At 46.2% G+C, this 27,622-nt stretch overlaps 1 protein-coding gene across 3 annotated transcripts; it reads right to left on the bottom strand.

Moving 5' to 3' along the window:
• Positions 1–741: 741 nt before the first annotated feature.
• Positions 742–27,622, bottom strand: ldlrb (low density lipoprotein receptor b). Of its 3 annotated transcripts, none has more exons than XR_010454866.1 (18): positions 27,283–27,622; positions 12,493–12,618; positions 12,217–12,339; positions 11,206–11,583; positions 10,804–10,926; positions 10,569–10,691; positions 10,088–10,210; positions 9,774–9,902; positions 9,235–9,406; positions 8,802–9,029; positions 8,390–8,508; positions 7,988–8,127; positions 6,523–6,664; positions 6,147–6,299; positions 5,544–5,813; positions 4,585–4,748; positions 2,067–4,249; positions 742–1,989 (listed from the first exon to the last, which is right to left on the bottom strand). XR_010454866.1 is itself a non-coding variant. In XM_064962090.1 (17 exons), the coding sequence occupies exons 1-17, from the start codon at positions 27,359–27,361 to the stop codon at positions 4,214–4,216; spliced, it is 2,628 nt and encodes an 875-aa protein (XP_064818162.1). In that variant the 5' UTR covers positions 27,362–27,622; the 3' UTR covers positions 742–4,213. The 3 variants fall into 3 exon arrangements, 1 of the variants encoding a protein (XP_064818162.1); XR_010454867.1 differs by having other exon boundaries at positions 2,093–4,249; XM_064962090.1 differs by having other exon boundaries at positions 742–4,249.

Below are 27,622 nucleotides of genomic sequence, written 5' to 3'. Positions count from 1 at the left end.
ACTTTCCTAGTTAAGTAAATGTTAATAAATAGGTTGGGTGCAGCGCTGAAAACAGTTGGTATACAATAAAGAACCGGCACTCAGAAGCTTCACCTATTTATTTATTAACCTTTATTTAACTAGGCACGTCAGTTAAAAACACATTCTTATTTACAATGACAGCCAGTCGGGGAATAAGGTTCAGATGTTTGTTCAGGGGCAGAACGACAGATTTTTACCTCGTTAGCTCGGGGTTTCGATTCAGAAACCTTTCGGTTACTGGCCCAACGTTCTAACCACAGCGTTTAGTTCCTACAAGGATCTGCGTCGGGTCCTGATGAAACATCGTTTATGAATAGACGCGTGGTAGAGTTTGTGTGCCGGCTCCATTTATTTGATACCTTGCTGCATCTTCACCGTGGCACGTGATAACAAAGGCTGGACTTACACTGGTGGTAAAAGGGTTTGTAAAACACACAGAGACTGAATACAATACTGCGCACAAAAAACAACTTTATGAAACATTAACAACAACTAACCGAGAACAAAATTAAGTTGTAGCTTAGGCCTTCGGCCCTGAAAAAACAGTGAAACTGAAAGCCTACATCAAAAAGCCTTATTAGATTGGCTTCCCACCGTTATCAGGAACGGGATGAGTAATGCAGTATGTTCAGTGGCTAGAACGTTAAGTACAGGTTGTGTGGTTTTTTGTTCTAACACAGCTATACATGTAAGACAGTATCTGAGACGTGACAGATAAAACTTGATCATTATTTATCTTTTATTAAACAAAATAATCACAACACAAACTATACAATGGTCACTCTTTGAGATTGGATTCTCTGAACAGGAAAATTAAGACTCAACAAGAAGAGCAATTTGCATGTAACGGGCAATCTGCGGTTGGTGCTCTGTCCTGTGGACTCGTACATCTTAGGGTGATACACAACATTGTGCTTTACACACCACAACTGATGTCATAAAACACTGCACAACAGGGGCAATTTAGTCTATAAAATTTAAGATCCTCAATCAGCTGTGAATGAAAACATAACTATATAACAGAACAAACATCAACTTCACCAGAACCATAGATATATGTCTATATATGGATCTGAACTTTACACTGTTGTTCAGAACCAGCAGTGTCATTCACACAACCAAGATAATGATTCAATGGATAATGAATCAAGATAATGACATTGGTTGGTTGGTTATGATGATGGGACAATATTAACAACTGTGTAACCATTCACAGTAGACACGAGAGCTTAGGAAAATAAAACATCCAATCAAGATATTTATACATGTGTATATATATATAAATAAATAAAACAAATCTGTAATATGTACAACATATTTTTCACGTTTAAAATGTACAAAATTAACAGGGTGATACCACAGTGAACTGAGGATGTAATATTTACAGAAACATACAAACTATATACATATTCTCAAAAATAATAATTAGTATCGTCATATCATACCAGGATGTCATTCAACATCATTCACCATAATTTATTTTGTCAGCTTTCCACCTCAATAAAAAAATCAAACGGAAGGTGTTTTCTTCATGGCTTAACTCTTTAGAACAGTGAGCAGCATACAAACATAAACCAGTGGCTTTTAGTTGGCCTTCAACTACTGGCCTTCAACTAGCATTCAGCTGCTGGCCTCCAACTAGCATTCAGCTGCTGGCCTCCAACTAGCATTCAGCTGCTGGCCTCCAACTAGCATTCAGCTGCTGGCCTCCAACTAGCATTCAGCTGCTGGCCTCCAACTATCATTCAGCTGCTGGTCCTTCAACTATCCTTCAGCTGCTGGTCCTTCAACTATCCTTCAGCTGCTGGTCCTTCAACTATCCTTCAACTATCCTTCAGCTGCTGGTCCTTCAACTATCCTTCAGCTGCTGGTCCTTCAACTATCCTTCAGCTGCTGGTCCTTCAGCTATCCTTCAGCTGCTGGCCTTCAACTGTGGGGCTATGGCAGGCTGCCCGGCCTTCAACTATCCTTCAGCTGCTGGCCTTCAACTAGCCTTCAGCTGCTGGTCTTTCAACTAGCCTTCAGCTGCTGGTCTTTCAACTAGCCTTCAGCTGCTGGTCCTTCAACTAGCCTTCAGCTGCTGGTCCTTCAACTAGCCTTCAGCTGCTGGTCCTTCAACTAGCCTTCAGCTGCTGGCCTTCAACTAGCCTTCAGCTGCTGGTCCTTCAACTAGCCTTCAGCTGCTGGCCCTTCAACTAGCCTTCAGCTGCTGGCCCTTCAACTAGCCTTCAGCTGCTGGTCCTTCAACTAGCCTTCAGCTGCTGGCCTTCAACTAGCCTTCAGCTGCTGGCCTTCAACTAGCCTTCAGCTGCTGGCCTTCAACTAGCCTTCAGCTGCTGGCCTTCAACTAGCCTTCAGCTGCTGGCCTTCAACTAGCTTTCAGCTGCTGGCCTTCAACTAGCTTTCAGCTGCTGGCCTTCAACTAGCTTTCAGCTGCTGGCCTTCAACCATCTTCAAAAACAATGCTCATCGATTTATTGATTTGGATGTAACTTGTTGATGCACAAATTGGAATATATCGAAAATGCACAAGGCATGTAAAGCCATAACCAGATAGAAGGCAATAAGGCAACAACTCAACTCACTAACTTGTCTAAGGCAACAGTTGACAGGGGTTATAAGATCATATTTACCAAGAGACAATGTCTGCTGCACGTGCCAAGGCAAGAGAACTATCATGTCAGCTAAAGTTGACCTATAGTGAAAGGAGGTCATAAGGCATTTGGGCTCTTCTAGACACTGTATACCACATACCGTAAGAACATGTACGTCACTAGACATTACACACATTGCTGGAGTGAGTATAGAAATGCTTGCATTGATGATGGCAAAGGCACCAATATGTAAAGAGACCAATGACAACTCAAAAGTTTCAGCTCTGATTAGTGCCGACAACTCGCACGTTTCACCTCAGAGTAGGGCCGACAACTCGCACGTTTCAGCTCAGAGTAGGGCCGACAACTCACACGTTTCAGCTCAGAGTAGGGCCGACAACTCACACGTTTCAGCTCAGAGTAGGGCCGACAACTCACACGTTTCAGCTCAGAGTAGTGTCACACCATAGTTCAATGTCCCCCCTGGGAAAGTCTCCACTTTAAGATGTGGTGATGTTTGGTGCTAAGTGACTAGGCACGTGCATGTGTCAATGTCAGATGGTAAGGCCATCCAGAGGTCTCAATGTCCATTGTTAAGTTCACCATAAATATACAAACTAGGTACCGTTTTCGACCTTCAAAAGATATGACAAGACAGCTTTTTGACTGCAGCCTGTTTTAAACCCACAATCTTCAACACATCCTTCATGTCGTGCTAATTGTGTTTTCTAGTGCTTTCGCCAGGCTGACAAAGGAAGTGGGATCCAACTGAACTCAAGAATCAAATGGGTTGGAAGTGTAGGACGTCTTCTGTACAGTGCTATGCACAATCTTATGCAACATTGGAACAAAAGTTTGCCTATTTTACAGTAAGTAGCCAAATATACACTCATTTACAAAAGAGCTGCTAAGTGATATGTAACAAAAACAAACAAAGTTGAAGCTGTGTTAGATGGTTGTCATTTTGAACTTCCTTGTGTCAAAGAGCCAAGGTCCAGGACCTAGCCTGGTACCAAATCTGTGCATTATGTGCTTAGACATTTATTCATCTCTCTGACGAGGAGTTAGCCTAAAATACATACATTTGGGACCAGGCCACCTAGGTAAGAACTCTTACATTATGAAAGAACGGACGACTACAGTCCAACTGTGCATTTACTGTGTCTTTCATTTTCAAGTCCTTCCCATGTTTGACAAAATGGCCTCCAGATGTTTTCTTCTCTTCAGGGTTGTGTTCGAGACCACAACGCTACCAAGTCATTTTTTGTTTCATTCCGTTTGTATATGTTTCTTCTTCTTCCATTCCTTGTTTTTGGGGTGGGTTTCCACGGCATCCAAGTTATTCTTTCTGAGTTTCTTTTTTCCTTCTTCTTCGTTTTGGATGGCAGCACAGTGTTGTGGTTGGAACGGAATCTTCGGAACAGGAAGCCAGGAACTTAGGTCATCGAGATGAGGTCATCATCATAGGATTGGAAAGGACGTGTCAGTAGCATTAGGGTTAAAATGACCTCCATCGGTTTATGTTTGTCACTTTTTCAAACAAAAATCTCTCTTTAAATACAATTCTTCATATCCACTTGTTCTTCTTCTTCTACTAGTCATGCCAGGTCTTCTTCCAGGCTCACCATCTGTCTCTGTGAGTGGAGACAGAAAATAACCATAAACACAAAGTCACACAACACTGAAAACCACTACATGCAGTATTGCATAGGCTATACCATAATCAACGGTCACATGCTTTCCGTTAGCCACTGCAGAACACCTGCAGGATTGGGGTCAAGTGGATTGCAACTCCACATAGGAAAACAATGGGCAATTCATCCCATTATTTCACTTAATCGAAATGGAATTTATCTTAACACAGTATGAGAATTTAAATGGAATGAACTCTAACCCTGGTGACACGTGTAGTCTACATAAGTAATAAGACAGTGACTGGGTTGATTGGTGGGTTGCTAGGTGACAGTACCTGTGGGTAGGTGTATCCGTCCTGGCTGTGGTTTCTACAGATGTGCAACTCGTCCTCTGTGGTCTTCTGGTACACAGGGTTGTCAAAGTGGATGGTGTTGGTGTTCTTCAGCCTCCAGTGTCTCCATAGCAACACTGCACCAAACAGCACCAGGCACATCATCACTGGAGAGAGAAGATAGGGGTCAAAGGTCAGTTCTTGTTGTTGTTGATAAAGTATGGTAGGTAAAGCCAGTTTAACTTTTACAATGATATGTGTTTTATTGAGTGTACAAAACATTAGAAACACCTTCCTAATATTGAGTTACACCCCCCTTTGCCCTCAGAACAGCCTCAATTCGTCGGGCATTGACCCTACAAGGTGTCGAAAGCGTTCCACAGGGAGGCTGGCCCATGTTGACTCTACAACAACAAGAACTGTGAATTCACCAATTTGTAAGTCGCTCTGGATAAGAGCGTCTGCCAAATGACTTAAATGTAAATGTAATGCTTCCCACAGTTGTGTCAAGTTTGCTGGATGTCCTTTGGTTAGTGGACCATTCTTGATACACACGGAAAACGGTTGAGAGTCAAAAACCCAGCAGCGTTGCAGTTCTTGACACACTCAAACCAGTGCACCTGGCACCTACTACCATACCCCGTTCAAAGCACTTAAACATTTGTCTTGCCCATTCACCCTCTGAATGGCACACAGACACAATCCATGTCTCAAATGTCTCAAGGCTTGTCTCCTCCTCTTCATCTACACTGATTGAAGTGGATTTAACACATAACATAAATAAGGGATCATATCTTTCACCTGGTCAGTCTCATGGAAAGAGCAGGTGTTCCTAATGGTTTGTACACTCAGTGTATATCAACACACAAGTCAATACATAAACAAAGAGTAGGTTACTACAGAACTACTGTATTTATCAGTGCACTAGACATTATGCTGAAACTACAAGGTCAAATACTCACTGATAGGTAAGACAATGTAGAGCACAGTATGGTGTGATGCCTCAGCTACTTTGGGCATGGCAACATAGCCACTTTGACCTGTGACCGCAGTTTCCTGTGGACTGTGAGTGGTCGAGGACCTATCAGGGTCCTGAGGCTGGGCCCGGCGGGCGGAGGAGGTAGTTGTGGTAGTTGTGATGGAAGTGGGACCAGCTGGCTGTTTGGTTGGGGCCCTGGTAGGGATGGGAGCTGCAGTTTTGGGAGTGGTGGAGGGAGCGGTAGTTGTTGGAGCTGTTGAGATAAAAGACGGGGTTAAAGTTCACCAAATGTTAGAGGTTAGACACACAAGAACGTGTCAGTTAGTTTGAGAAAAGGTTCAATGACCATGAACAGTGAGTATGAGGATAAACACTAACACTGACATCCATTGGCTTTTGAACTAGCTTTTAACTACAAAATATTTGGTCTTAAACAGATTTTAATGATGATTAATAATGAAAATATGAATAACATTCCACCCATGAGGTGGGCGATCTGGTCATTTGACTGCAGGAAAGGGGTATAAAGGGCAGTAGTTGCACCTTCTCTAAAGTTCCATAGGGTTCGACAGAGGAAAACACATACCTGCCACACACTTCCTCATGTCCAGGCCGAGGGTCATGTGATCAGGACAGGCACAGGTGTATTTGGGGGAGTGTTGGTTGATCTGGGGAGCAGGTAGACATAGGAACTCACAACCTCCATTCACAAAGTTTTTCTCTGTGCACCAGTTCTTTCCTATAGGAGAGAGAGAGAAGGGAGAGAGAGAGAGAGAAGGGAGAGCGAGAGAGAGAAGGGAGAGCGAGAGAAGCGAGAGAGAGAGAGAAGCGAGAGAGAGAGAGAGAGAGAGAGAGAGAAGCGTGAGAGAGTGAGTGTTAGACCACCTGATTCAGCTTTTAAAGTTAATTACAGTTATTCATGTAAGATTTGTTATGTTTTTAAAAAGCGTGCGTTGCCATACCGATGGGCTGCTTGAGGTTGTGGTATACAATGATGTCCTCTGGCTGCATCAGGTCCTCCGCCAGTACAGTGATGTCATTTCCTGTCAGGCGGTTGGCGCTCATGACCACTCTGTCGCCCATGTCGGTCCAGAATACTTTCTCCTGTGAAACAAATGAGAGAAACCAGAAAAAAAGAGAGACAGGAAGAAAAACTAGGTTAACCAATTGTACATAGTCAGTACATACAGTACACAAAGTTAACCAACTGTACATAGTCAGTACATAGTCAGTACATACAGTACTTAAATTTAACCAACTGTCCATAGTCAGTACATGGTTCACTTTGTGTACTGTATGTATTGACTAACAGTCCATAGTTAGTACATACTGTACTTAAAAGTTAACCAACTGTACATAGTCAGTACATACAGTACACAAAGTTAACCAACTGTACATAGTCAGTACATAGCATATCATAGTCAGTACATAGCGTACTTACAAATCCATCCACAAACAAAGACTTAATGTATCTGGGGGAAACCAACAGTTTCAGACATGGGGCTTATTAACCTCCTATGACCTGGATAATGTAAGATCAGTTTGGTCTCCATTCAGCAGCTACATGGATGGATTTCTGTAATATAGCTAAAGCTGGCTAGCTGCATGTCTAAACTCATGAACCGGGCTGGTGTATAAGTCTCTGAACCTGGAAATCCCCTTTAATTAAAGCTACCGCAGCCAGGTTGGTGTGGGCTGGAGGGGGGAGACCATGGTGCTCGACCCAGGGACCTAAAGGAGGTTCTGGGGCCACAGCCAGGGTAGAGGGGGGAGACCATGGTGCTCGACCCAGGGACCTAAAGGAGGTTCTGGGGCCACAGCCAGGGTAGAGGGGGGAGACCATGGTGCTCGACCCAGGGACCTAAAGGAGGTTCTGGGGCCACAGCCAGGGTAGAGGGGGGAGACCATGGTGCTCGACCCAGGGACCCTAAAGGAGGTTCTGGGGCCACAGCCAGGGTAGAGGGGGGAGACAATGGTGCTCGACCCAGGGACCCTAAAGGAGGTTCTGGGGCCACAGCCAGGGTAGAGGGGGGAGACCATGGTGCTCGACCCAGGGACCAAAGGAGGTTCTGGGGCCACAGCCAGGGTGCCATGGTGCTCGACCCAGGGACCTAAAGGAGGTTCTGGGGCCACAGCCAGGGTAGAGGGGGGAGACCATGGTGCTCCACCCAGGGACCTAAAGGAGGTTCTGGGGACCAAAGGAGGTTCACAGCCAGGGTAGAGGGGGGAGACCATGGTGCTCGACCCAGGGATCTAGAGGAGGTTCTGAGGTTGGATTGTAACCATTGCCCACATGGACTGGACTCTACTGGATCAGTTAAGTCTCCCTTTCCCTTCCTACAATTCCTCTAGGACCTGTCCATAACTATACTCCAGATGGAACTCAGGTTAGGGAGACCTTAATGTCCACATTCCATCACTGTTTACCTCGAAGACGGCAAGAGAGAGGGGGTGAGCCAGCTTGTCCTCGTTGTAAATGAGTGTGTGTCGTCCTTCTCCGTTTACGCCGATGCTGGAGAGGGTGTGCATCTTAGAGTCCACCCAGTACAGACGCTGGTTAACCATGTCTGTTCCAGAGGCAGGGAGCGTTAGAGAAATCCAACTGTATAATCATTCACTTAAAAACAATGCTTCCACGCCTGATAACGAGGCAGATTATTTGAATGTAAATAATGTACACCTACAGTATGATAGAACCTCCAACAATAACACATCACAAAATCTCAACTGTTCTGTATACGAGTATAAGAATCATGTGAGACAGCAAATTACAATGTGCCCAATCACACATCACTATATTGCAGTGTCCAATCAGTGGACTCTTCTTACCAAGAGTGATGCCGTTAGGCCACATGATGTTGTCCGTTACCAAGGCAACGCGGTCGGCTCCATTCAGCCCACTCTTCTCGATCTTGGCCTCGTTGCCCCAGTCAGTCCAGTACATGAAGCTGGAAACAGACACAGTGCCGTCAGTCAAAAGTCCTACCTCGAACACACTTCAGCACAACATCTGGAGGTCTTTAGAGACAATCACACACACACACACACGTTGAGCTTCTGCCATGTTTCTTGTTTGCGAAAGAGATCCTCACTCATTCAATTATTCCAATATGTTCGACAACAAAAGAATCCTGTCGAAGATTTATCTTTTTGGTTTTCATGGCAGTGAATGCCCTATTGAGCATGATACTGATGAAAACAAGGTTAATCAAATCAATCAATCAAATCCCAACTTTCGTACTTATTGGCTGGGTCCACCACGATGCTTCTTGGTTTCTCCAGTCCTTCTCTGATCAGTGTCTTTCGCCGTGTTCCGTCTGTGGTTGCCACGGAGATGGTCTGGAGCACACTGTCCGTCCAATAGATGTTACCGTGAATCCAGTCGACGGCCAGGCACTCCGGCACCTCCATCTGGCTGTCAATCACCACGTTGTGGTGGGAGGAGTTCCCTGCCAAGTTCATGTCGGCGCTGGGGAAGGGTGCAGGACAAAATAGATGTTTGTTAACTAACAAATACTGTATATTGTCTGTTTGCAGATATACACACACACACACACACACACACACACACACACACACACACACACACACACACACACACACACACACACACACACACACACACACACACACACACACACACACACACACACACTCCCCCAGCAGGTCCTCACCTGTAGATCTTCCTGTGGTACAGGTCAGACCAGAAGATCTTGTGTCCAGGCATGTCCATGTCCAGGGCCACCACGTTCTTCAGTCTGGGGATGAGAGGGACGTACTCTCTACGGTCCAGAGTCATCTTCCTCACCTCGTGGCGGTTGGTGAACAACAGGTAGGGGACAGTACCTGGAAGACATACAATTAGATTTAGAAAGTTTTAGATTTCGACCTCAAGTCTGCCACTTTACCTAACTGTTTACATCACATTTAAAAAGTTGTCATTTCCAGTAAAAAAAAGTGGGCCTCAAATCTGCCACTTTACTTAACTATATTTACATCTCATTTAGAAAGTTGTTGAATAATGAGGCCTCAGAGAAGCTACCGAAACCTCTTCTTTGCTTTAATTTGTTCAGACTATATCAGAATGGCTCCCAAGGCTTCTGTTCATATATCCACACTAGCAAGCAATCTATCAAACATCCATTCTAAGTGGTATGCTGGGGTGGCTGTCGGAATGTAGCTTAGCTAGTGTGTCCCTCCATCTCACATGTACCTGTGGCAGCCTTGCAGGTCTTGGTCTTGGGGTCCAGTTCATAGCCCTCCTCACACTCACACTTGTAACTTCCCAGGATGTTCACACAGATCTGGGTACAGGTGTCTGGGTCAGCACACTCATCAATGTCTACAGGAGGAGGAAAACAGAGTTAGAGGTCAGAAGATAGGGTCAGGGGTCAGTTGTGGCAATTCATAGTATGTTCTGCGATCTTATCCGGCACTCGTCACTATAGTGACTTAGAGCTCAGTCATTACAATCTTCTGATCTGAGTTCAGAGCCTCAGTGCCATATTAACGTTTATTTCCGCACACCTTCACATTTCCTGTTGTCCTTCCCCAGACTGTACCCAGCAGGACAGGAGCAATTGAAGCCAATCTTCAGGTCGGTACAGGTGTGAGAGCAACCGCCGTTATTGGTCAAACACTCGTTGTTGCCTGCAGAATCAGACCGGAAATCAGTTAGAAGAAATATCTTCTATCTAGAAAACTATAAGAAACAACCATCATCCTCAATGTCCATGATGACAGCCTTTTCCCTTAGGCAGACTAAACCAGTCACCTCACTCTTTACAACCACTAACTAGTTTGGCCAGACCAGACTGGCCTGAACCACTTGGCTAGCTGTCTCCATCATATTTTCCTAGCTGGGATGTGGTCTCTCTCCTCTGTTTTCCACTGAAAGGTATGTGGGTGTAAAGGGAGTTCCCTATGGGCCCAGGGTCAAAAGTAGCAGCCGAAAACAGGGATTAGGGTGCCATTTGGGACACAGCATATCTCTACGGTTCCAACTCACCACACTCCCTGATAGGTTCGTCGGACATGTCTCGGCAGTCTTTCTGCCCGTTGCACACCTTGTCCACGGTGATGCACTCCCCACTCTTACACCTGAAGCTATTCGGGCCCTCACACGCGTCCACTGGGGGGAGAAGAAGAAAGAGGAGAGTATTATTAGACATGTAGTACAGCTATAGGGAGATTGTGTGTGTGTGTGTGTGTGTGTGTGTGTGTCCATTAGGGCTGAGCCTCACCGCTCTTGCAGTCCATCTCATCACTCAGATCCCTGCAGTCAAACTGGCGGTCACACTGACGGCTACCATGGATACAGGAGCCATCGTTACATTGAAACTCATCTGGCTGGCAAGTGGGCCGACCTACCGAGAGACAGAGAGACAGAGGTTAGATAAACAATACAACAAGACAGATGGACAGATAAAGAAAGAGCGATTGGGATTTTCTCTTAAGAGTCCCTTAGTTTAGTATCTGTTCATACAGTATAGTATCTGTTCATACAGTATATCTTGGAAGATGAACATCTGTTTTTGTAAATGCTTAACTAAATAAGCATATTTCTGTCTTTGAAAAAAACACAAATGTTTCAGAGCGAAAGGACAGAAGCAGAGTTGAATATTGTCAAAAACCCTTCCACTCACTGCAGTTGGTTTCATCTGAATTATCCTGACAGTCCTTGCCTCCATCACAGCTCCAACTCCTATGGATACACTCCCCACTCCCACAGTGGAATTCATGAGGCCCACAGGGCTTTGTGGTCGGTTTGGTGTCCCTCCCGCCACAGTTCTGGGGCCACTCGTCTGAACCATCGGCACAATCGGCGTCACCGTCGCAGGCCCAGAGACGCGGGACACACACAGTGTTGTTACACTGGAAGGCGTTGGGACCACAGGTGGCGGTGGGACAGGAAGTCTCGTCAGAACCATCGGAACAGTCGTTGTCCTTGTCGCACACGAAGGAGACGGCGATGCACTGACCGTTGGAGCAGCGGAACTCGTTGTCGGTGCAGTTCTTTGCGGCTGGAGAGAGGAAGGGAGAGCGAGGGCTGGAGGGTTAGGGATATGGAAGGGTTGGGACTGGGTGACAGTATATGTACTCTATTGTGCCTTTAGGATGTTATTATATCTGTAAATAATGTTTTTGTGACTAAAAGAATGAGATGTTTTTGTCTAAGGGTTCAATGGGTGCAGAGTAGACACAAGGACCATAGTCATGTGGTGATAGTACCAGTTAGTGATTACAAACTGGAGTCTTATCACATCATCATGCACTAACTACAGAGTTAATCAGTGATGAACAGAACAGTTTGTCTTCAGTATGGTGATGACTGCAGTGTAATGACAACGATAGAAGACTTGGCTACAGCATATACACTATTGGACTAGACTAGTGAATGTAAATATGTAGGATCTTAATTTGAGACAGTTTGCTTCAGAAGGAAAATAATCCTGCAGCAACCGGAAATGTGAATTATTACATGGATTATAATTTAATGGATATTTCGAGTCAAATTTCAAAGTGGAAATTTACAAACTTCATAAGCCTTCTTAAACTTCAAATACACTACAAATGTTAAATGTTCTGCATTGCAGGAAAGTTCTCCTGCAACAGGGTGATCAAATTAAGATCCTACATCCGTACTGTTATCTTACCACAGCCCTTCTCATCAGCTCCATTGTCACAGTCAGCTTTGCCATCACAGTGCCACGTTCCAGAGATACACTTGTTCAGTGGGCCTCCGCAGCTGAACTCAGTGGGCAGGCAGGTCTTAGCCTCTGGAGACACAGAGAGACATGAACAGATAGAGACATTAGAGTCTGTGTGACACATCTTAGCAGTTCTATCTTATCTGAAGAGGAGGAGGAGGATGAGGACGAAGGATGACGAAGAAGATGAAGGAGGAAGAGGAGGAAGAGTCAGTTACTCACCACAGGCGGCTGGCAGCTCGTCAGTTCTGTCACCACAGTCATCACCTCCGTCACACACCCAGCGGCTGGTGATACATTTCCCGTTGCCACACCTGAACTGACTTGTCCCACATGTATACGCAGCATCTAGGGGAAGAACAACCCAGGATAACTGTAAATGATTGACAGACAGGACACATTTAATCTTTTATAGATCTATACTAGTGTAATTTAAAAAACAAATGGTTGTATTTATTTAACCTTTATTTAACTAGGCAAGTCAGTCAAGAACAAATTCTTATTTACAATGACGGCCTAAAATATACACAAGGTAGTACAAATATAATATACAAGGTAGACAGTTTAATAGAGTGTATTTGATACAGATTCAGTAACTTTTTACAATATAGGGCAATAATTCATTATACATATTTTCTGTCATGCGACACTGGTACCACATAACATTAGGCTCACGCAGAGGATAGAATAGGTCTGTAGTAGTGACGGATGTTAACTAACATTTAACTAAGTCACTTCCCTCGGTTAGTTCATGTTCAACAACGCTCGCTGACAGAGGGCAGTCATCTGACGGCCATTAAGATTGGGATTATATCTTGTTGTTGGTGAGAAGAACACATCCTCTACAATGTTTTGTAGTGCCCCTCTGGGACCAGCAATTATGTGTGATAAGAACTACAGTAGTGAGAGTCCAAAGATAAAGGAACAGGATATGAGGTAAAAAAGACTACAATATGGTGCATTTCTAAACAGGAAGTGAAGGAGTTTCCCCATGGGAGAGACTTATCTCTTATCGTTCACACACTGGAGCTACTGTATCTCATGGTCTTTCAGAAGACAGTGAGAACTTGACGGCCATTATGTTATGCACTCAAGACTGTTGCTTGGCAACTACTGTTTGTGCGTTTCTCATGTAAACCTTCAAATGAAGGAAATTAGTGCAGGACAAGATTTTGCCGAAACAGAACACACACGTGTCAACTCACACACCATTGGCCCACATATACAGCATCCGGTAAGGGAAAGTTAAACAACTTATAGACCTACTGTACAGACTTGAGCAAGGAAATACATTTTTTCCCTCACTTATAGTTTCTGCCAGTAGGCCTATGAATGAATACCACGTTACTGTTTGACTAGCCTATTCAACAGTGAAATGAGATTTAACCCCAAAACGGCCCAGTTTATTTTGGGTTGCTGAGGTCACAACCTCATTGAACTCATCTGACCAATCAAAGTGAAGATGTCTTCAACAAGGAAGTGAGAGCCATCAGGTAGAGCTAGCATGGAGCCTCCAATATTCTGCAAGGTCTCGGTCACTAAATCAGATTATCTCCCTCCACTGTCAAATTCCACTGTGCCCTAGGCAACAGAGTATGAGTCAGAGCCTGAGGCTGTCTCTTTAAGACAATGGAAGGGGGGAGGAGTCATAATCACACCACCCGCTGCTGATTGGCCCTTGAGGGACATTCCTCAAAATACTCATAACAAGAGCACTAGTGAGAGCAACAGGGGGAGGTGGGGAACAACCGGACACAACACCAGGAATTGTCTGAACTCAAGCTGTCAAATGTTGACACTTGTAGTAGTAACCGCGGCTACACCAGCATGACTCAAGTCGTAAAGTCGGTTGCTACACAGAGAGTTAGTGAAGTAGATTCAGAAGATAGAGGTTGCTTGCTCCGTCTATTGGCATGTGATGTCACCAATGCTCACATCTTCCTGTAGAGATGTGGGACTGTAATATCATAAGATGATCTTGTATTGAGAAATGTTGGCCTGACTTGATCAATCAGGGCTTTTCATGGGAAAAAACAACTGCTGAACCCCTCGCCTCAAATGCTTAATTACACAGGCACTGTAACCGCCAAGACTGTGGCTGTGTTTCCAGTGAACCCAACACACACACAGTCCCCACACACACACAGTCCCCCACACACACACACATTCCCTCACACACACACACACAGTCCCACACACACACAGTCCCCCACACACACACACAGTCCCCCCCCACACTACCAGATGTGGAGGTTCCAGGAATAGTTTCCCCCCCATCCTATTCCAGCTGTTCTTGGAGAGTGTGGTGATACATTTACGAGGCCGGCTGACTGTTAGCCCGCCCTGAGACTTATAGTCTCTCAAGTGAAAACGGAGACGTTACTTGGCCCCGACATGCACTCTGCCTCTCTCTCTCTTTCCATGATCCTCTGTCTCCCCTCCCCCTTTCTCTCTCTCCTCGTCTCTCCCCTCTCCCCTTCTCTCTCCTATTTCTCTGTCTGTGTTTGAATTTTCTCTCCTGCTAATCTTCTGTCCCATCATCTACAAATGGGTCACAAGCCTCAAGCTGCATACTGTGTTCTCTCTACCATTCTCTCTCTGGGTCACAAGACGCTCAACCTCCAGCAGTATAGCCCATTGTACTCTCTCAACAGGCATCTGTGTGTACAGTATGTTAGACTGTATGTCACAACTATGTCTACCATTCTCTCTCTGGGTCACAAATCTCCCTTCCCAAGCATACTGTACTGCACTCTCTTTGTAGCCTATACGATTAGATATACATTGTGTAATAGAGGACTTGTACTGCATTCAACTTAGTCTCTAATTGAAATGCAGTGGGTGAGAGTTATTTTCCCAGGATATTGTAAGTCATTTATCAAAAAAAAAAAAAAAAAAGCCCAGCAGTTCTGAATGGAAACCTCTTTCCATTGACTAGCTTTGAATGTGAGACGTTATCAACGACAGAGGCCAAGTCTAGCTTACGTTTGAACCCAAAACCATCTGGCTGGAAAGGTTGGGCCACGCCTTAGCTATACATAGCCCTCTCGCCCAGTGTGTGCGTGTCGTGCCGTCAGAGTGTATGTGTGTGCGTGTCGTGCCGTCAGAGTGTATGTGTGTGCGTGTCGTGCCGTCAGAGTGTATGTGTGTGCGTGTCGTGCCGTCAGAGTGTATGTGTGTGCGTGTCGTGCCGTCAGAGTGTATGTGTGTGCGTGTCGTGCCGTCAGAGTGTATGTGTGTGCGTGTCGTGCCGTCAGAGTGTGTGTGTGCGTGTCGTGCCGTCAGAGTGTATGTGTGTGCGTGTCGTGCCGTCAGAGTGTATGTGCGTGTCGTGCCGTCAGAGTGTATGTGTGTGTGCGTGTCGTGCCGTCAGAGTGTATGTGTGTGCGTGTCGTGCCGTCAGAGTGTATGTGTGTGCGTGTCGTGCCGTCAGAGTGTATGTGTGTGCGTGTCGTGCCGTCAGAGTGTATGTGTGTGCGTGCCGTCGTGCCGTCAGAGTGTATGTGTGTGCGTGTCGTGCCGTCAGAGTGTATGTGTGTGCGTGTCGTGCCGTCAGAGTGTATGTGTGTGCGTGTCGTGCCGTCAGAGTGTATGTGTGTGCGTGTCGTGCCGTCAGAGTGTATGTGTGTGCGCGTCGTGACGTCAGTGTATTTGTGTGCGCGTCGTGACGTCAGAGTGTATGTGTGTGCGCGTCGTGCCGTCAGAGTGTATGTGTGTGCGCGTCGTGACGTCAGAGTGCATGTGTGTGCGTGTCGTGCCGTCAGTGTATTTGTGTGCGTGTCGTGACGTCAGAGTGCATGTGTGTGCGTGTCGTGCCGTCAGTGTATTTGTGTGCGTGTCGTGACGTCAGAGTGCATGTGTGTGCGTGTCGTGACGTCAGAGTGCATTTGTGTGCGTGTCGTGCCGTCAGTGTATTTGTGTGCGCGTCGTGACGTCAGAGTGTATGTGTGCGTGTCGTGCCGTCAGTATTTGTGTGCGTGTCGTGTCAGAGTGCATGTGTGTGCGTGTCGTGACGTCAGAGTGTGTGCATGTGTGTGCGTGCATGTGTGTGCGTGACGTCAGAGTGCATGTGTGTGCGTGTCGTGACGTCAGAGTGCATGTGTGTGCGTGTCGTGACGTCAGAGTGCATGTGTGTGCGTGTCGTGACGTCAGAGTGCATGTGTGTGCGTGTCGTGACGTCAGAGTGCATGTGTGTGCGTGTCGTGACGTCAGAGTGCATGTGTGTGCGTGTCGTGACGTCAGAGTGCATGTGTGTGCGTGTCGTGACGTCAGAGTGCATGTGTGTGCGTGTCGTGACGTCAGAGTGCATGTGTGTGCGTGTCGTGACGTCAGAGTGCATGTGTGTGCGTGTCGTGACGTCAGAGTGCATGTGTGTGCGTGTCGTGACGTCAGAGTGCATGTGTGTGCGTGTCGTGACGTCAGAGTGTATGTGTGGGCGTGTCGTGCGTATCATTGGTCGATAACTAAGCCATGCACTTTGAATAGTAACCAAGCACAGAAGACGGAGGAAGTTTGTTTGTGGCACACTGTTCAGGTTACAGTTAATTATTATTAAACAAACAATCATAAAATAGAAGTTTGGTTCCTGTCTACTTAACTTCCTTATGGGCCCTCTTAATGCAGTCCGCCTACTGTCTGTTCGGTTACTGTAGGTGCAGTGAGTCACCATATGGGCATTTCATTTGTCTTTGAGGTTGTGACTAAACTAAATCAAGATAACAAATATGGGGTGATTTCTCTGACGCGTTTCCTTGAGGAATAATAGTTGTATTGTATTGCATTGGTTTTCTTCACAATTACTCTAGAAAAGAATTGTCTTGGGGAATTTACTTCAGACAAAGTGAGTGGGAAAATACTGTTGTATTTCAAGTGGAACATTACTTTAACAAATCTACACAGTTCTACCAGCAGGGTACTTTTCATTAGTTCCAACAGATCACATTCAAACTAGCTCTGCATGCAGCCTGTAAACTATTGAATAATAATCACAGATTCTAAGAAAAAAAAAGCCATTTAAGCAACCTTCCTTATTCACCAATCAGCACATTCTTAGGTGTCTCTCTGCCCGCCCGCCCGCCCGCCTGCCCGCCTGCCTGCCCGCCCGCCTGCCTGCATGCATGTCTGTCTTGCAAATGGAATTACCGGCAAGACACCTGATTCCCATTCTCCTTCCTAAGCCTGATGCCATCCCCACACAATTTGACCCACGGGGGAGGAGAGGCAGAGACAAACAGAGCGAGGCAGAGACTAGTGATGAGGGGGTTGACTCATAACCCGCAGTCCCAGTTATATCCGCGGGGCGGACGGGTTCATGGTCATTAAATATTGGCGGATGTGTGTGGCTGGCAGGTTAAATAAAGAGAAACAATACCTTCAAAATATCCATCAATGTATAATTCTAGTGCAATGTCTATCAACAGGCTTCTTGGGCTTCTTATTTTATTATTGTAGGCTATCTGGCATTAGTGCAGAAGACTAAGCTTTCGGACCTAGCTGCACTCCAAATAGCCTACATAGCCAATTGCCAAATGCTTTCGGGAAACAGGCAGAAAAAGTTAAGGACTTGGTTGAAATTTCATTCAATAAGACAAAAGCTGCAAAAGGAGAGTTGAAAATAAAGAGAAGGGAGGACCTGAAAAGAAATGTTTGGGAAAGATGTGGTGAAAGAGGAGGATAGCAGTGCTAGCTATGTTCTGTGTGATTGTGAGACACTATACACATTTGACCGTCACAAGACGGGACTTAAAATAGGCCCATGTCAAAGGAACTGTAGCCTACTGTTCAGATGGGTTAAATGGGAACTGGACACGGACTGTAGGTCTATAACCTCTCACACAGCCTTAATAATAAATCATGCAGAATTAAGCCTTTCTTACAGGTACATTATAAACCAAATGTAGGCTAAATTTGGACTTGGGAACAGGAGTGGAGAAATATGATTTCTTGAGAATGCATTGCTCCGTTAGATACCGTCTGTAGAGGTGCTGTCCTCATCATAAAATCTGATAGTATTTCAATCTTTTTTGACTCCTGAACAGGTAATCAAATGGCTACCCAGACTATTTGCATTGTGTGCCCCCCCTCTTTTACACTGCTGCTACTCTCTGTTTATCATATATGCACAGTCACTTTAACTATACATTCATGTACATACTACCTCAATTGGCCCGACCAACCAGTGCCCCCGCACATTGGCTAACCGGGCTGTCTGCATTGTGTCCTGCCACCCACCACCCGCCAACCCCTCTTTTATGCTACTGCTACTCTCTGTTCATCATATATGCATAGTCACTTTAACCATATCAACATGTACATACTACCTCAATCAGCCTGACTAACCTGTGTCTGTATATAGCCTCACTACTATATATAGCCTCACTACTGTATATATTAGCGTAGTGTCAGCTAGCTACATAGTTGTCTTCGTATCCAAGATAATTGTGCAGTTTAGAGTGTGTAGACTTAGAGTGATTATCTTAATTTACCGAGGTTAGCTAGCCAGCTATTTGTCGTCCTTAACGTAGGTAATGCTGCTAGCTAGCTAGCCAACAGCTAGCTAACCTCTACCGAATTGAACTCTAACTACCCGGTCAACATTCCGCGTCGCTCCACAGGTAGTATCACATTTTCATTTCACTTCATTACAGTACAACGGTTTGATTTGTTTGATCGTAGCTAGCCAGCTACATAGCCGTCTTTGTATCTAAGACAATTGTGTAGTCTAGAGCGATTTTCTAGGTTAGCTGGCCAGCTATTGTCGTTCTTCTAACATAGCTAGCCAGCTAGCCCCCGAATAGCAGCACTGTAGTAACTATTACAGTACAACGGTTTGTTTTGTTTGATCGTAGCTAGCTAGCTACATAGCCGTCTTTGTATCTAAGACAATTGTGTAGCCTAGAGCGATTTTCTAGGTTAGCTGGCCAGCTATTGTCGTTCTTCTAACGTAGCTAGCCAGCTAGCCCCCGAATAGCAGCACTGTAGTAACTATTACAGTACAACGGTTTGTTTTGTTTGATCGTAGCTAGCTAGCTACATAGCCGTCTTTGTATCTAAGACAATTGTGTAGCCTAGAGCGATTTTCTAGGTTAGCCAGCCAGCTATTGTCGTTCTTTTAAAGTAACGGAACGCAATCAACCTTGCTAGCTAGCCAGCTAGCCCCGAATAGCAGCACTGTAGAAACTATTACACTCGACGGAACGACTTGATTAGTGTAGTGTCAACATCGCAGCCACTACCAGCTAGCCTACTCCAGCAGTACTGTATCATTTCAATCATTTTAGTCAATAAGATTCTTGCTACGTAAGCTTAACTTTCTGAACATTCGAGACGTGTAGTCCACTTGTCATTCCAATCTCCTTTGCATTAGCGTAGCCTCTTCTGTACCCTGTTAACTATGTGTCTATCTATCCCTGTTCTCTCCTCTCTGCACAGACCATACAAACGCTCCACACCGCGTGGCCGCGTGTATAATCTGGTGGTCCCAGCGCGCACGACCCACGTGGAGTTCCTGGTCTCCGGTAGCCTCTGGAACTGCCGATCTGCGGCCAACAAGGCAGAGTTCATCTCAGCCTATGCCTCCCTCCAGTCCCTCGACTTCCTGGCACTGACGGAAACATGGATCACCACAGATAACACTGCTACTCCTACTGCTCTCTCTTCGTCCGCCCACGTGTTCTCGCACACCCCGAGAGCTTCTGGTCAGCGGGGTGGTGGCACCGGGATCCTCATCTCTCCTAAGTGGTCATTCTCTCTCTCTCCCCTTACCCATCTATCTATCGCCTCCTTTGAATTCCATGCTGTCACAGTTACCAGCCCTTTCAAGCTTAACATTCTTATCATTTATCGCCCTCCAGGTTCCCTCGGAGAGTTCATCAATGAGCTTGATGCCTTGATAAGCTCCTTTCCTGAGGACGGCTCACCTCTCACAGTCCTGGGCGACTTTAACCTCCCCACGTCTACCTTTGACTCATTCCTCTCTGCCTCCTTCTTTCCACTCCTCTCCTCTTTTGACCTCACCCTCTCACCTTCCCCCTACTCACAAGGCAGGCAATACGCTCGACCTCATCTTTACTAGATGCTGTTCTTCCACTAACCTCACTGCAACTCCCCTCCAAGTCTCCGACCACTACCTTGTATCCTTTTCCCTCTCGCTCTCATCCAACACTTCCCACACTGCCCCTACTCGGATGGTATCGCGCCGTCCCAACCTTCGCTCTCTCTCCCCCGCTACTCTTTCCTCTTCCATCCTATCATCTCTTCCCTCTGCTCATACCTTCTCCAACCTTTCTCCTGACTCTGCCTCCTCAACCCTCCTCTCTTCCCTTTCTGCATCCTTTGACTCTCTATGTCCCCTATCCTCCAGGCCGGCTCGGTCCTCCCCTCCCGCTCCGTGGCTCGATGACTCATTGCGAGCTCACAGAACAGAGCTCCGGGCAGCCGAGCGGAAATGGAGGAAAACTCGCCTCCCTGCGGACCTGGCATCCTTTCACTCCCTCCTCTCTACATTTTCCTCCTCTGTCTCTGCTGCTAAAGCCACTTTCTACCACTCTAAATTCCAAGCATCTGCCTCTAACCCTAGGAAGCTCTTTGCCACCTTCTCCTCCCTCCTGAATCCTCCTCCCCCCCCCCTCCTCCCTCTCTGCAGATGACTTCGTCAACCATTTTGAAAAGAAGGTCGACGACATCCGATCCTCGTTTGCTAAGTCAAACGACACCGCTGGTTCTGCTCACACTGCCCTACCCTGTGCTCTGACCTCTTTCTCCCCTCTCTCTCCAGATGAAATCTCGCTTTTTGTGACGGCCGGCCGCCCAACAACCTGCCCGCTCGACCCTATCCCCTCCTCTCTCCTCCAGACCATTTCCGGGGACCTTCTCCCTTACCTCACCTCGCTCATCAACTCATCCCTGACCGCTGGCTACGTCCCTTCCGTCTTCAAGAGAGCGAGAGTTGCACCCCTTCTGAAAAAACCTACACTCGATCCCTCCGATGTCAACAACTACAGACCAGTATCCCTTCTTTCTTTTCTCTCCAAAACTCTTGAACGTGCCGTCCTTGGCCAGCTCTCCCGCTATCTCTCTCAGAATGACCTTCTTGATCCAAATCAGTCAGGTTTCAAGACTAGTCATTCAACTGAGACTGCTCTTCTCTGCATCACGGAGGCGCTCCGCACTGCTAAAGCTAACTCTCTCTCCTCTGCTCTCATCCTTCTAGACCTATCGGCTGCCTTCGATACTGTGAACCATCAGATCCTCCTCTCCACCCTCTCCGAGTTGGGCATCTCCGGCGCGGCCCACGCTTGGATTGCGTCCTACCTGACAGGTCGCTCCTACCAGGTGGCGTGGCGAGAATCTGTCTCCTCGCCACGCGCTCTCACCACTGGTGTCCCCCAGGGCTCTGTTCTAGGCCCTCTCCTATTCTCGCTATACACCAAGTCACTTGGCTCTGTCATAACCTCACATGGTCTCTCCTATCATTGCTATGCAGACGACACACAATTAATCTTCTCCTTTCCCCCTTCTGATGACCAGGTGGCGAATCGCATCTCTGCATGTCTGGCAGACATATCAGTGTGGATGACGGATCACCACCTCAAGCTGAACCTCGGCAAGACGGAGCTGCTCTTCCTCCCGGGGAAGGACTGCCCGTTCCATGATCTCGCCATCACGGTTGACAACTCCATTGTGTCCTCCTCCCAGAGCGCTAAGAACCTTGGCGTGATCCTGGACAACACCCTGTCGTTCTCAACCAACATCATGGCGGTGGCCCGTTCCTGTAGGTTCATGCTCTACAACATCCGCAGAGTACGACCCTGCCTCACACAGGAAGCGGCGCAGGTCCTAATCCAGGCACTTGTCATCTCCCGTCGGGATTACTGCAACTCGCTGTTGGCTGGGCTCCCTGCCTGTGCCATTAAACCCCTACAACTCATCCAGAACGCCGCAGCCCGTCTGGTGTTCAACCTTCCCAAGTTCTCTCACGTCACCCCGCTCCTCCGCTCTCTCCACTGGCTTCCAGTTGAAGCTCGCATCCGCTACAAGACCATGGTGCTTGCCTACGGAGCTGTGAGGGGAACGGCACCGCAGTACCTCCAGGCTCTGATCAGGCCCTACACCCAAGCAAGGGCACTGCGTTCATCCACCTCTGGCCTGCTCGCCTCCCTACCATTGAGGAAGTACAGTTCCCGCTCAGCCCAGTCAAAACTGTTCGCTGCTCTGGCCCCCAATGGTGGAACAAACTCCCTCACGACGCCAGGACAGCGGAGTCAATCACCACCTTCCGGAGACACCTGAAACCCCACCTCTTCAAGGAATACCTAGGATAGGATAAGTAATCCTTCTCACCACCCCCACCCCCCCCCTTAATGATTTAGATGCACTATTGTAAAGTGGCTGTTCCACTGGATGTCAGAAGGTGAATTCACCAATTTGTAAGTCGCTCTGGATAAGAGCGTCTGCTAAATGACTTAAATGTAATGTAAATGTAAATATAGCCTCACTACTGTATATAGCCTCACTACTGTATATAGCCTCACCACTGTTTTTCACTGTCTTTTTACTGTTGTTTTATTTCTTTATCTACCCATTGTTCACCTAATACCTTTTTTGCACTGTTGGTTAGAGCCTGTAAGTTAGAATTTAGGTTGTTAGGTCTACACTTGTTGTATTCGGCACACGTGACAAATAAACTTTGATTTGATTTGAACCACATAAGATTTCAGTTGGGCTTTGATGCACATTTTATCAGAAACACGTTGGGTCCGGTCGTTTTCACAGCTTTCTTTCCCCTTACAACTGGTCAAACTGATGTCAAAAAATCTTCTGCCATCTTTGACTGTAGCCTATAGGGCATTTTCTATATGTGTGGGTTAGGGTTGGGTGTGGGCCTCAGAATTACAATGGATCTGGCGGTTGTGGATGGCTTATTAGCAATTGCGGGCGGGTGTTGGTAAAGAAACAGCTGATCCGCGCACCTTTAGCAGAGACACAGCTGACCACAGCTGTCATCCGGACAGGGCCTTAATGTAGTTAGGTGCTTGTTGGATGCGGCCAATTTACTGTAAGGACCTATCCACTGCTGCTGGCTCACTGTTAAATACAGGAAGCCCTATTTGCAGACAGACAGTGCTCACTTCTTGTAATGTTCGCCTACCGTCTTCAAAAGGTTAGCATCATGACCAAGTTACATCATGACCTGAATAGACCTTCATATGGCTGCCTACATACAACGGAAATCACGTTGATCTAGCTGTGCTGCTGAGCGAGGAGAGGCAGAGCGAGAGAGATAGAAAGAGACGGTGAAGGAGAGAGAAAAAGAGAGAGGAAGTTAGACGGACAGAAAGAGAGAGCGGGAGAAAAAAAGAGAGAAAAAAGAGAGAGTGAGAAACATTTTATAGAGAGAGTCCCCACCTCCCAATCTCCATCAGGTTCTATTAATAAACACTGCCTGCCTGCTTGATGACAACTTGACCATGTAAGGTCCTTCAACACTGATGCGTTTTGCTGCGGATGGAAGAGAAAGAACGTGCTAAACACCAGACCCTAGTCTGCAATGGACTTTCCAATAGCCCCAAATGTCCTCCATGTAACCTGTTATATATTTGAACTGGAAAGCTGCAGCCCGCCTGGTGTTCAACCTTCTCAAGTTCTCCCATGTCACCCCTTCTCCTCCGCACACTCCACACTGGCTTCCAGTCGAAGCTCGCATCCACTACAAGACCATGGTACTTTCCTACGGAGCAGCAAGAGGAACTGCCACTCCCTACCTTCAGGCTATGCTCAAACCCTACACCCCAACCCGAGTACTCTGTTCTGCCACCTCTGGTCTCTTGGCTCTCCCACCCCTACAGGAGGGACATCTCCACTACAAGAGCAGCAAGAGGAACTGCCCCTCCCTACCTTCAGGCTATGCTCAAACCCTACACCCCAACCTGAGTACTCTGTTCTGCCACCTCTGGTCTCTTGGCTCTCCCACCCCTACAGGAGGGCAGCTCCCCCTCAGCCCAGTCAAAGGTCTTCTCTGTCCTGGCACCCCAATGGTGGAACCATCTTCCCCCTGAGGCTAGGACATCAGAGTCCTTGCCCATCTTCAGAAACCATCTGAAACCCTACCTCTTCAAAGAGTATCTTAAGTAATCCAAAAACACTAGCACGTAACTCCTCCGCCTTACTAGCTCTGACTTTGCTGATAGCTCCTTTTATTGAAGAAAAACGTACTTACTATGACTGAGATTTGTGGTTGTCCCACCTAGTTATCTTAAGATGAATGAACCCAACTGTAAGTCACTCTGGATAAGAGTGTCTGCTAAATTACTAAAATGTCAATGTAAAACTAGAGCTGAAAAGACTATATTGTTTAGCAGCAACACCAACCGTCTCTGCAGCTTTAGTTGAAGTGTATGAAAGGCTACACTGCATGACAACAGGAGGACGGTCCATATAGGTCAAAGGTGAGGCTAATATTGGAGTCCTCATCAACGCCCTTGTCATTGTGTGTGACAGGCTTGTTTCTTTAAGTTAGTTTGCCTATGCATTTCTGCTTGTTTTGGCACGTGGGCAGTGGTACACACAAACACACACCCACCCACGGCGAGAAACGTGTTTGTATGTAAAACAAATCTTGCCAAAGGTCAGGGCTTGGTGTTTCCATAGCCACAGATTCATTTAGAACTAGGTGACACGTGCACTGATGGTCGTCTGTCAAGATGCTAAACCAACAGAACTCAGTCTGTACTAGTTCAGCTAACTGCAATTTTGGTTTAAACTCGTTCATCCAACTGCATTCAGCTTATACTGAATAGTTATAGTTAATCTAACTGCACTTGGTTTATACTAGTTCATCCAATTCCACTTGGACCTTCATGATTCATATGGGGATTATTCTAGAATCTATTCTATTCTAGAACCACTGATGCAACTCTAAAGGGATTTTCCCATTATTCTCCATGGTGTCAACTAATACAGCCCCTTGGGGCTCCACACATACAGCAACAGCAGACCTACTGATGGGGCTCCACACATACAGTAACGGCAAATCTACTGTTGGGGCCCTATATACAGTAACAGCAGACCTACTGTTGGGGCCCCACATATACAGTAACAGCAGACCTACTGCTGGGGCCCCACACATACAGTAACGGCAGACCTACTGTTGGGGCCCCACATATACAGTAACAGCAGACCTACTGCTGGGGCCCCACATACAGTAACAGCAGATCTATTGTTGGGGCCCCATATATACAGTAACGGCAGACCTACAGTACTGCTGGGGCCCCACACATACAGTAACGGCAGATCTACTGTTGGGCCCCCATATATACAGTAACAGCAGACCTACAGTACTGCTGAGGTCCCACACATACAGTAACAGCAGACCTACTGTTGGGGGCCCCACACAAACACACACACACACACACACACACACACACACACACACACACACACACACACACACACACACACACACACACACACACACACACACACTCATGGACATACACACTCAGCACATGTCAGCAGCAGATTTAATCGCTACATTAATGAATACCTTGAACTATAAACCTTGGATGGAATTTCTAATCTTCAAATCCCTGGGAGCATCGTCCCATAGGGCTCTGGTCAAAAGTAGTGCACTTTAAAGGAAATATGTTGCCATTTGGGATGCAACCTTAAAGATTGAGGGATTACAGTAGAACGGGGTGGCAGAATGGAGCCACAACTAGACTAATACACAACACAATATTAACCTAGAGGTCGGTAAGTCCACCCTTAGCCTACCTACTGAAACCAATAAGGAATTTGCCTCGACTGCTGTTAATGCATTGCAATACAATGCAATACATTGTAATACTGTTAGCAAATAAGTTAATGGACATGTGAGTTGTATGATAGTGTGTTTAGTTCCTACTGTGGGTTGCTGGTTGGGGGCCACAGAAGTAAAGGAAGTTGGTGGTTTTTTACCATATCAAGACATCTAAAGAAGGAAGCAGACTTTGCGTGTGGTGATAAACATATCCTCATAACATGCATCTATTAATACACCTATTACATTTCATTGTTGATGACAAACGCTATGATTTTAAATGCCAATTGAGAATGTATTTTGACATGAAGCTACATCTAACCTACAAATGCATCAAATTAGTGACCAAGAAGGTCTGCAACAATCAGTATTTTGTAGCAAAATAGTCTACCCAAAGATGTAAAATAAAACCATTCCTGTAAAATTCGAAGTTCTATTTCCTCCATACATGGCACAGAAGCTGGGCTAAATAACCTCTTGCCACACGGTAAAGAAGCTGGGCTAGACGCCCTTTTGCCGCGCCCTTTCTCGTTGACAACCTTTTTCCTCCACACGTCAAGCCCACAGATAAAACCAGACAGCCTTGACATGTAGACCTACCGGATGTGACGAGCCTATTTCTCATTCGGATTGGCTCGCGGCTACATACTATTTGAAGAACAGCCAATCGACTTCCCGAGCGTAGCTTCCGTTCATTCGGACGAATTAGATTAATTTGAAATTTTATAGATAAACAAACTATCATTTTCGTTGACAATATAAGTTAATCTTTAATCGGCTTTGAAAGGGAAAATGTATTGAAAAGCTGTTAGCGCTTGACTCTCAATGTCAAGAACATGCCCCCTTACTGCGCACTAAACCCACTATTACAAGTTCAGCCTAGGACACGAGGGTATAAACATTGGTTTAATTGAACATTCGACTAGTTTCAAAGCACCAAAACAGAAATTAATTCAGAAAATTTCAATTTAGCCATTTATTCTATGTGAGCAGCACGGTTGCATTTGCAATTCCATGTCAGACATAAAATAAAAAAGATCACTGAAATATAATCAATTGACAACTATGTCATGTTATAAGTCATTTAAAGATGTCAAATTCCATGTCAGATCGTTTAGACCAGAGAATCCCAAGGGCAAAACCCGCTCTGCACTCAGCCCCCAAAATACGCATCATAAGCATCTTGCATGATACAATTGACTTCACATCCTTACCTGTAGGAGCAAAACAGTGGGAAAGCAACACCAGGCAACATGCTGTCAGCCCGGTGATTCCCACACGAGTCGGTAGCATATTTTCTCCTTTGGGCTTCCACGCAATTCGAAGTGTTTCTTCTTTGTCTAATATCGACCACCCGGCACGCAAAATGTTTGACAGCTAGCCTACTGAACAGCACTAGTTCAACTCAACTGAGAGATGCTTCTATATATTTGTGGATGTTGCAGTCACAGCTAAAACAAACTGGGATAAACGAATGACTGTTGTTTGGGTATATAGAGAAGATTTACTGTGCGCCTGTGTCTAGGTCTAGTGCCAGGGAGAAATATTAGATTT

Source organism: Oncorhynchus masou, chromosome 5 (genome assembly GCF_036934945.1).
Source record: "Oncorhynchus masou masou isolate Uvic2021 chromosome 5, UVic_Omas_1.1, whole genome shotgun sequence".
Taxonomy (NCBI): Eukaryota; Metazoa; Chordata; class Actinopteri; order Salmoniformes; family Salmonidae; genus Oncorhynchus; species Oncorhynchus masou.
Note: the sequence above shows the minus strand (reverse complement) of the source record. Positions and strands in the feature narration are given on the sequence as shown.